Raw genomic sequence first — 10,549 nt, 5'->3', positions numbered from 1 at the left:
AAATCAAAATTCATCCAAATACTAAAAAGGCCAAGATTTTTAAACAAATGGGCAAAAGTGTGTACTAGAAACCAACAAACAGTCGGTTATAAATTATTAATTTCTTTTAAACTATTATTACAGAGAGAAGAAACGAAAAGACGAAAATGCCATCATCTCTAAGCCAAACATTCCATATAAAACCAAAACGTAAGAAAGAGCTTCTCCTTGCCAATTTTGCTGTTTCTCTTCTTCCTACTACAAACTCCATCCTCCATTTTCTTTTTGGCCATTTCCAAAATAAAAACAGTAAAATCCATTTTTATTATTGGACGAAAACCATCAAAAAAGAGAGAGAGAGAGAGAGAGAGAGAGAGAGGAGAAAAGATGGCCTCACGCCCTCTTATTAAAAGCTTCATCCTCTCCAATCTCTTAGATTTCAATCTCCCTTCTCTTCCTCTTCTCCCTTTTCTTAAACTTCGGTGACTTATCAGATTCTTTATCTCTCTCTTTCTTCTGTTATTATGGGTTTTTAATCTCTTCTTCAAAGCTTACACCTTTATTGATCGACCCATGTGTGTGTGTTTGTTTGTTTGCAGGAATCCAGGATCGTGGGTCGATCGGTTCTCACAATCCGATCAAGACCCAGTAGTTCGTTTTCATCGACACATCCTTCACTGTTTTCCAAAAGGTACGTTTGTTCGATTTTTGAATCTCTTCATAAGCATTTTTAGTTGGATCAAGATGTGTTATATGTATACGCTCCTTTGTTGCAGAATGGAGATGGAATCATGTAAGCTCTTCATCGGTGGGATCTCTTGGGAGACCACTGAAGATCGTCTTCGAGTATTTTCAGAGTTTCGGTGAGGTTTTGGAGGCCGTTATCATGAAGGATCGAGCCACTGGTCGTGCTCGAGGCTTTGGTTTCCTTGTCTTCTCTGACCCCATTGTCGCTGAGAGAGTCGTGTTGCTCAGACACGTCATTGATGGTAAACTTGTAAGTGTTTCCATCAAACCCCTTTTGTAAACCAATACTACATTTGCTTGAGTATCAATCTTTTATTACAAGGTTGCTGCTCCTCGAAGCAAAGCTATTCTTTTTTATTCATATTCCTGTTTTAGACTATATCTTGTACCATGTCTCTCTGCTAATGTTGAACATTTCATTGTGCTTAATCTAACACAGCTGCTCTCTTGAACTCTCATTGGTCTGATTTATTCTCAACGATGACAAGGCTTCACGATTTGCCAAATTATCATGTTCAATAATAGTTGGTTTAAGAAACTTGTACATAATGAATAACAAACTGCTTTCTTTGTCATTCTTGTGATCCTAAAATTAGAAAGCTAAATGTTCTGCGTGAGGCTTTAAATCTTGCTGCAAGGATCAACTTGTGAGTTAAGATTTATTTTTCTCTCCATGATCACAGGTTGAGGCGAAGAAGGCAGTTCCAAGAGATGATCACCTAGTATTGAACAAAAGTAACAACACTAGTCTCCAGGTTTCACCTGGCCCAGTAAACAGCAAGAAGATCTTTGTCGGAGGTTTGGCTTCGTCGGTGACAGAAGCTGAGTTCAAAAAGTATTTTGCTCAGTTTGGGGTGATCACTGACGTTGTGGTGATGTATGACCACAGAACCCAGCGACCGAGAGGCTTCGGGTTCATCTCTTTTGAGTCAGAGGACGCTGTAGACAAAGTTCTGCAGAGGACATTCCACGATCTCAATGGAAAGATGGTGGAGGTCAAACTGGCTGTTCCTAAGGAAATGGCTCTGAACCCAATCCGGAACCAAATGAATGTAAATAACTTTGGAAGTAGTAGGATCAGCGCATTGCTGATGAACGAGTACACCCAAGGATTCAGCCCGAGTCCGATCTCCGGTTATGGAGTTAAACCTGAAGTTAGGTGCAGTCCAGGATTAGGTAATAGGGGTGGTGGATTCTCACCGTTTGGACATGGATACGGAATTGAGCTGAACTTTGAGCCAGATCAGAGTCAGAACTTTGGGTCTGGTTCCAGTGCAGGCTTTGGGCGGCCCTTTAGCCCAGGATATGCTCCGAGTCTTGGCAGGTACGGTAGCCAGATTGAGTCAGGAGGAGCTGGGAACGGTCCTGTGCTAAATGCAGCAACAAAGAACCATTTATGGGGTAATGGTGGTGGGCTAGGTTACATGTCAAACTCACCAATATCTAGAAGCAGCTTCAATGGAATGTCTTCACTAGGCAGCATCGGAGACAACTGGGGACGTAATAGCTACCGCAGTGAGGGAGGAGGAGGCTTAGGATTAGAAGCAATGAGAGGGGGTCATGTTGGTGGTTACAGCAGCGGCTCAAGCAGCTTGGAGACAGACTCTTTGTACAGTGACTCGGCGTGGCTTTCGCTGCCTGCAAAGGCGGAGGAAAGAATGGGAGCGTTTGACTTCATGTCCAGAGGACCAGCTGGCTACATCAACAGGCAACCAAACGGAGGTATGAATAATAAATGGCTTTTCTCATCTGAGTCTGAGAGCTTGAACGTTTGTGCTCTTGAGAAAATCTGATGAATCATTTGAAATTGATGTTATTGTTGCAGGAATTGCAGCTTAGAGAAGTGAGAAACTCATTCCATGGAGATCAGATGATGTTTTGACTATTTGCAGAAGAGAGTTTTTTAGAAGATGAAAAAAAAAGTAATTGTTCAAAAAAAAGTTTATTTACTTTCTTACTATTTTGATTGTTGTTATAGTTTTTATTTTTCACCCTTTTTCTAATTTGGGGTTTTCTTTCTTTTATCTTGAATAAGAAAAATGTAAAATGAGTTATATAATGAGACAAAGAAACAATGAAGTTGTGTATTATGTTCTTGTCTTTCTCTTTGTCCTTTTCAAAATATAAGATATTGATCGACTTACTCAAACGTGAATAAATACACGACCAATGTATTGCCTAGAATGTAGGCAATCGCAGTGTGAAGGCGACATGTGGCAACCATGTGGTTGATGATAAGCCAAGAGGACAAAGATCAATCCCACAATAATATCCATTTATGTGAAGTGGACCAAAAGAGAGAGAAGCGAGTGTTAACAGTCCTAATCCCTCAACTCCTCTGAGAGCTTCAAGACTTCACTGGAACAGCCACCATTGTCCCCACACTTGTCTATAAGGTTATCTAAACCCACGAGACTCTCTCTCAAAGCAATTAAGATGCGTTTGCTAGTCGCAGAAGTAGCTGCAGCTTCACCATTGTCCTCTGCCTCTTCAGAATGTAACTCCAATAGTTGCAGATGGAAGCCTTACTCCAACTCTACTGACTTCCAAGCAAACGCATCCGTCCTCCTCATACTTATCTTCTCTGCTCTCATATGTGCTCTCTCTCTATGCGCTGCGATCCGTTGCTTTCTCCGGCCAACAACTCCCGAGACTGACGACAACGACCACAAGTCTGATCTTGAAGCTGATAGTTCATTCACCATACCAACTCCTACGCTTGTCTACTCCTCAGACCTTGAGCTTGCAGGAGCTGAAGCAGAGTGTGCTATCTGCTTGTCGGAGTTCGAACAAGGTGAGAGTATCCAAGTGCTGGAGAAATGTCATCATGGGTTCCATGTCAAGTGCATCCACAAGTGGCTATCTTCCCGCTCCTCCTGTCCTACCTGCCGGACTTCTATCTTCTTACAAAGCACCTTAGACTCTACACCATCAACGGAAGCTCCTTCAACAAACTAGATCAGTGCTTAGATTTCCTCACTTTATCTCCCACTTTCTCATCTTTCTTGTTACCAAATCTTAGAGTTATATCATGTTTTGCTTATAGTTTATATCAGGTTTTGCTTGAGATTACTACCCTGATGATGTTCTGCATTAAGTAAAACTATAAAAATCAGACAAATAACTACAACGTGTATGAATCAAATTATAATTAAGCTCTAAACAAATGCAAAATAACAGCTCTGTTAAAGAAAACACAAGGACTGAAGGGGTCGCTAGTTAGTGGTTACTTAACAATCCACATCTAAAAGACCAAAACAGCAAAAACATTGTCGTTTAGCTTTTGAGGATGAATCAGAAAATACCAAACTCCGCCTTGTAAGAACAAAAAGATTTTAGAGTATAAAATTGGCAAACTCATTTACTGATTTTACCATAGATGATAGCGAAGGTCAGCGGCTAACCAAGAAAGCAGCGTTCATGTAAAATTATATTATTGCGGAAACAACTCATGTGGTAAGAAAAAAAACTAATCTTGGGTAAAAGTGTGAGATTGCCTCCATTTGCTTATAATATTATGGTAAGAGACCATACTTTATTGTTCCGAAGAAGATTCTGCATGAAATCAAAGAAAGACAAATAAACATATAGTTTGCTTATAAAGAAAGATCCAGAGACCTAAGAAAGCATTGTCCCGACTTCGAACAATCAATAATAATCAAATAAATTGAGTAAGTAGAAGCATCCCATAAGAGCTATCACTTTTAGGGTTGTTATATTTGACTTTGAATTTAAAAGATTATACTTACACCAAAACCTCTGGCTGAGCTGAAGGGTTAGCCTCAACGACGTCGTTTGGTGATTTTGATCAGTACGAACTAGATTGATATTGGATCTCCTGCGAGAGAAGAAGAGAAACCTGAAACAAAGCGAAAATGGCAGGAAGATTGAGCGGTGTGGCCTCACGAATCATGGGTGGAAACGGCGTCGTTGCTCGATCCGCCGCCTCTTCCCTCCGCCAACGCGCTGGCATGGGTCTCCCCGTCGGCAAACACATCGTCCCCGATAAGCCGGTCAGTCAAATCTCTCTTAGATTAGATTCTTCGAAAATTCGTTTCGGTTTTTGAGACTCTTTCCATTGATTGCGTCTCAGCTTTCGGTTAACGACGAGCTGATGTGGGACAACGGGACCGCGTTTCCAGAGCCTTGCATAGATCGGATTGCTGATACCGTCGGGAAGGTTGGTTTAGGGTTTTTTTCCAAAATGTTTTTCCGGATTGAAATCAATTGTTTTTAGTGATTAATTATTGGATATGGATGAACAGTATGAAGCATTGGGATGGTTGTGTGGCGGTCTAAGCTTCTTTGCGGCTCTTGGTATGCTCGCTGTTTTGAACGATAAAGCTTCAAAAGTTCCATTTGTAAGTGAAAAGCTTTCAACTTTCTATGTAATTTATGCTTTCATTGTGGTGTCTTGAGTGTTATTCTATCTGGTGTGTGGATTTGAGTAAAAAACACGCTGCAAATAGTCATTATTTTGCTAATAAAATGTTACCCTTTACTACTCTGAATTCGATTCATCAAACAACTTTGCCTTCTTGGCTGTGTGTAATATGAAATATTTACTTGGAATAGGCTTGTTCACGAAAGACTATTCAGCTAACAAAATGGGTCTTTTCTTCAGCTGCTGAATGCTGAGATATTCAGCTTTTGCATTTTGCTTGTTTATGTATATAGACAAATCAGTTCTTGTTGTTTGCTATTGCTTCTTGCCAAAGTATTGGAAGAGATGGATCTTTTAGCCATGTTGATTTCATCATCCTTTCTTTATTGACTGATTATGTACAGTGTTTTTAGGATTTTACTTGAAAGAAACACACAATTGTTCTTAGGAACTCTGGTACATGCTTAAGCTCATACGCGGGTCAAATTATATTGAAGCCTCTAGTTAGAGTATTAGCAGTTATAATCAATGGTTCAGTTCTCTTAGTGGCCATTGGCCAACGATCATAAAAGTTGTATCAAAGGGCTATACCATGATGAGTTTTGTTTTGAAAGATTTTGAGTTATAGAAGCTGAACAGCACTCTAGGACTAGGGCTAAGAAGTTGCCCTTTCTCTTCTTTTGTCTAGGCATCAGATGAACTGCTACTGTTGATCTCTGACATGGCATGTATTTTTTTTTTTGTCATTATGATGCTTGTTTTTCCATTTAATGATCATCTTTTACTGTGTTGTCGCTGCAGACACCACGAGTGTATCCGTATGATAACCTGAGAGTGGAGCTTGGAGGAGAGCCGTAGAAGAGACCTATCAAGTGATCTACTCAATCAAAACTAAGCAGTGTTTTCTTCACTGCTTTGTTCTTCAAAAATGTTTTAATTTCCTCCCCAGAACGTGAAGACAAACGAATAAAAGAGACTTGCGTTTTCCATTTATATGTGCTGTCTCTGTTATTAACAGTGACCATTTGGGTGATTCATGAGAGAAATAAGACATCTGTTTTCAATAAATCTAACTCTGTTCGGTTGTGTCTACACAAGTGAACACAAAGCAGTAGCGACGTGTGTCATACTAAGCTTTAGCCTCGTGTGACTCCAAACAATGGCCAAAGAAAAAAAAAAAAAAAAGACAGAAATAGAAAGTTACTGAATGTGGCATTTGTGAGTGGGGAGCATTGAAAGGGACTTGAACTAGTACGTCACCGTTTTGTATTTTCGAAAGATATCGAAAAAATTGGTGTTAATCATTACGTATTAGGTATTTCTTTCCTCCTTTTGGTATGATTTCATGTCTTATACGCATTACGTTCGTTTATCTAGGCCTCTGTATTCGTTTCCTCTGATCATTTATCTATCAAAACGCATCACGACAAATCGGTAAGGAAAGACAATTTGTATTGCGCCTATATAATCAAACAAATAACTTACGGGTAAAACTTCATTTCGTGAATGAATGGTGTGACAGCCTTTATACGTCGAAAAGAGACTTCAAACATTTATAATAGTATAATTTGAATCGTTTTTAGTGTGGGATAATGATTTGGATTTGGCTTGAACAAATACAAGTCTAATTATAACAACTAACAAGACGGGTTACGTTTGGAGGCCACATATATTCTACATCTCAGCTGATTAAACCTAGTTTGAAGATGATCATTCATATATATTTGACTGTTAAGAGGTGGAATCAAAGACAGCTTACATGAGTCATGAGATATGATCTCTTTCGATCCTTCAAATATTCCATTTGAGTATTAATTGTTTCATCGTTAAATCATTAATCTGATCTGCCTACGTGTTATCTTGTTTCTTGCCCTTCTTCTCCATGATTGTTTGGACCTCGACAAACTAAATCATTATTATTCGTACGACACACCCCTCTCTCACTGTCAAAGCCGGTCTACACCGGAAGAAACATTCGTTTTTACCTTCAAATTTTTTATAACTAATATATACATACATATATGTATATAAAGTTTGGTGGTCCCTAAATTATTATTTTTAAAAAAATATTAAGATATGTATATTAAAATATTTATTACCCACAAAAGTACTCATCATGATATACACATATATGCAATCAGGAATAATTCTTAAGGCTTCCTTTTTGTTGGACTAATGGATAAGGCAAACCCCATCACATGCATGTATGTGCTTTGAGTTTAGACCGAGTGCATATATATCTCTTAGACAGATTTAAAAGACAGAAAAGATGGATTACCCTTCAAATAAATGTCGATTCTAACTATCTAACTATTAATACTCATTCATATTTCTGTTAGATATATTTTGTATTTTTATAATAATTAATTATACATGGAGACAAGGGACAAGAAAGAAGAAGGTTTGAACCGGGGAAGTTGGGCTCTGGAGGAGTACCAAAGGCTGCACTTCTTAACGTGTCATACTCTACCTCGACTCTAGCCAACTGTTTGGCTATTCCTTTCTTTCTCCTTGTTCCTTTGTAAACATTTTCATAACCTTTTACCAAACAAAAAAAACATTTTCATCTTTGTCGAAAAAAAAATCATTTTATAACCTCTTCAAAAAAATAAAAACATTATTTGATTCACATCTATTATCATTATTAAAATGACTGCCTGATTGAGGATATTTTTTATGATAAACGAGACTATGAATGTTAAATGAAGAAGCTACAACAAAGTTTATCCATGACTCTTTGAATTAATTATTATTTATTAATAGTTTTCCTATAGGGATGGGTTCGGGCCTTCGGCCTTAATCCCCCCCCAGGCCCGGGGCCGGCCGGCGCTGATACCGTGAACATGGCGTAAAGCACCCCTCCCCATGGGAATCGAACTAGGGGTGCAATGGAACCTACTCCAAGCACTAAACCACTAGCCCAACGCACCTTGGGTTATATGTTCATGATTAAATAGCAATAAACTGTCATGCTTACTTGTTATCTTAATCTCTAATGTTCTTTTGGGTCATCAGATTCCAGATTTTACAAGCCATCACAGTTGGCCACTTGTAACTTTGTTTGTCCCCATCATTTATGGGTCCATGATATATAGTACATCGAAATAATTATAAAAACTAACTTTGTTAGACCATCATTAATCTCAGTTTCTTAGCTTTGCTTAAAAAACGGTTTTTAAATTTTCTTAGTTAAACTAAATTAAATTAAGAAAAGTTAAAAACTCTCTCTTAAATAAGAGATATAAGAGTCGTCTCTTAACCAAAAATTGTAAAAAAAAACAAAAAACAAAAAAATGTCAAATCATGAATTAAAAACCCGACTAAAAGATCGAGGTTAATCATGCCCTTAGATAACCCTAAAAGATATTAATCATATTCACATTGAAAATAAAATAAATAACCTTTCTTTATTATGACAACCCGTCCCATGGGACCCAGGCTCACAGCGCTGCAGCGCACCGACCCCAACCCCTCCATTATGGGAACTACCTGCCCCATAATTAGGTTGTTGGTGAGATTCGAACCCCCGACCTCACCCTTTAACAGCCTTCCCACAAGACAAGCTGTCACCAATTGACCTGCAGATCAATTGGTGACAGCTTGTCTTGTGGGAAGGCTGTTAAAGGGTGAGGTCGGGGGTTCGAATCTCACCAACAACCTAATTATGGGGCAGGTAGTTCCCATAATGGAGGGGTTGGGGTCGGTGCGCTGCAGCGCTGTCAGCCTGGGTCCCACGGGGCGGGTTGTTACATTTATATTTACCCATTATCTTCTCTTTTTTTTGAAACTCAATATTTACCCATTATCTAATAACGCGATTTTGTCTTCCAAGAAAAACATTTTTTTCCAGGTACAAAATTTTACATGAAAAAACAAACAAACCGAACACCATATATGACCACACAAATTAATTCTATAATATAAATTTACATTCGTTTTTTGCCGAACACATTATAATAATTAAATAAATAATAATTATAATAATCAAATAAATTGATTTATAAAAGGGCTATTTCCCTTCTTACATTTCTTACATTTCTCTATTTCCTTCCTCTAAAACCGGAGTTAACACAATGAACGGTGATCATGTCTCCGTCGCAGACTCCGACAATATGAAATCTCCGCTCTTACCGGTCGTCCACAATGACGAACCATTAGAGAGAAACACGATGGGGCAACATCTCCGGACAATATTCACGCCGAATAATTGTTATATCGCTCTTGGTCCTCTTCTTTGCGCCGTCGTGTGTCTATGCGCACGGCTAGGCGGAGATGATACGACCAGGGCGAGGAACATGCTCGGCGTTCTTGTATGGATATTCGAGTGGTGGTTGACGGAGGCCGTTCCGATGCCTATCACCTCCATGTCGCCGCTTTTCCTATTCCCTCTCTTCGGAATCACGGCGGCGGATGAGGTGGCAAGTTCTTACATGGATGACGTCATTGCCCTTGTCCTGGGCAGCTTTATCCTCGCTCTCGCCGTCGAACACTACAATATCCATCGTCGTCTCGCCCTTAACGTGAGTCGTTTTATCTCTTTGTTTTCTTTGTCTTTTTCTCATATTTTCATAGAATCTTTTGTCCTTTATAGGTTTTGTAAGCATCGTTTTTTAATGGTAGATTCGCCATTTTATGCGTTAGAAAAATATGTACTCATGTAGTTGCTGGGGACTCTGATCCTAGGAAAAATTTAAGGAAGCAGATGATTTTTAACCAACGGCTCTCGGTCTAGTGGTAATGAACCTACCCTAGATTCGAGTCGTCTTGGCCATTTTTCCACCTATAACCGTGCGTGCTCGGATGGAAGGCCTCTATCCTCGTGGGGATTAGTCTGGGCTTACGCCCGGAACCCACGGATATATAAAAAATAACAGATGATTTTGCGTGCGTCCACATATGAGTTGATTACAACTTTTGATCATTGATTCATTATGTGAAGAGCTTTCAGCTAAATACAAACTTATTAAATTATAACTTTAAAATAACATTAAATCGGTAGTGGTCTATGTATATATAAGGAAGAGTGATACATATAAGTGTAGATGAATGCAACATATATTATATATAACTTTTGTTCTACAAAGTAAAAGTCTGATATATTAACTGAACATATAAAAATTAAAGCTTAAAATATACAATCATCTATTTAATATATACTCCCATCTATTTCATAATATAAATAGTTTTAGCTAAAATCACAAAGATTAAGAAAATTACTATTTTAAAAGAAATATCACTAAATATATAGATTATATATTGACCAATCATAAATAAATGTATATAAATTGTTTGGTTACACTTCACCAAATAAATAAATAAAATTACATAAAAACGTGAAACAACTTATATTTTAAAACAGAAAACTAGATACTGATCCGCGCGCCAGCGCGGATATGAATTTTTATTTTTTAATTATTTATTTTATTAAATGATGTATTT

The 10,549-nt window shown here is 38.3% G+C and overlaps 4 protein-coding genes across 4 annotated transcripts in view; all 4 read left to right on the top strand.

Annotated features, from left to right (window-relative positions):
- Positions 1-218: 218 nt before the first annotated feature.
- Positions 219-2,816, top strand: LOC106327449 (DAZ-associated protein 1-like). Its single transcript, XM_013765601.1, has 5 exons — positions 219-461; positions 579-670; positions 756-976; positions 1,410-2,448; positions 2,552-2,816. Exons 1-5 carry the CDS (start codon positions 367-369, stop codon positions 2,563-2,565), a joined length of 1,461 nt encoding a protein of 486 aa, XP_013621055.1. The 5' UTR covers positions 219-366; the 3' UTR covers positions 2,566-2,816.
- Positions 2,817-3,076: 260 nt separating this feature from the next.
- LOC106327448 (RING-H2 finger protein ATL79-like) lies at positions 3,077-3,850 on the top strand. Its single transcript, XM_013765600.1, has one exon. It carries the CDS (start codon positions 3,163-3,165, stop codon positions 3,682-3,684), a length of 522 nt encoding a protein of 173 aa, XP_013621054.1. The 5' UTR covers positions 3,077-3,162; the 3' UTR covers positions 3,685-3,850.
- A 632-nt stretch (positions 3,851-4,482) lies between these two features.
- LOC106325071 (NADH dehydrogenase [ubiquinone] 1 beta subcomplex subunit 8, mitochondrial) lies at positions 4,483-6,224 on the top strand. The gene is made up of 4 exons (XM_013763099.1): positions 4,483-4,739; positions 4,820-4,906; positions 4,992-5,087; positions 5,912-6,224. The coding sequence occupies exons 1-4, from the start codon at positions 4,602-4,604 to the stop codon at positions 5,966-5,968; spliced, it is 378 nt and encodes a 125-aa protein (XP_013618553.1). The 5' UTR covers positions 4,483-4,601; the 3' UTR covers positions 5,969-6,224.
- A 2,905-nt stretch (positions 6,225-9,129) lies between these two features.
- LOC106322928 (tonoplast dicarboxylate transporter) overlaps positions 9,130-10,549 on the top strand; it is a 5,587-nt gene continuing 4,167 nt past the window's right edge. The window contains exon 1 of the mRNA XM_013761083.1: positions 9,130-9,630. Within this exon, the coding sequence (XP_013616537.1) occupies positions 9,184-9,630 (447 nt within the window). The 5' untranslated portion in view covers positions 9,130-9,183. The remainder of the gene's footprint in view (positions 9,631-10,549) is intronic.

The sequence above is a fragment of the Brassica oleracea genome, chromosome C2 (assembly GCF_000695525.1).
Source record: "Brassica oleracea var. oleracea cultivar TO1000 chromosome C2, BOL, whole genome shotgun sequence".
NCBI lineage: Eukaryota > Viridiplantae > Streptophyta > Magnoliopsida > Brassicales > Brassicaceae > Brassica > Brassica oleracea.
Note: the sequence above shows the minus strand (reverse complement) of the source record. Positions and strands in the feature narration are given on the sequence as shown.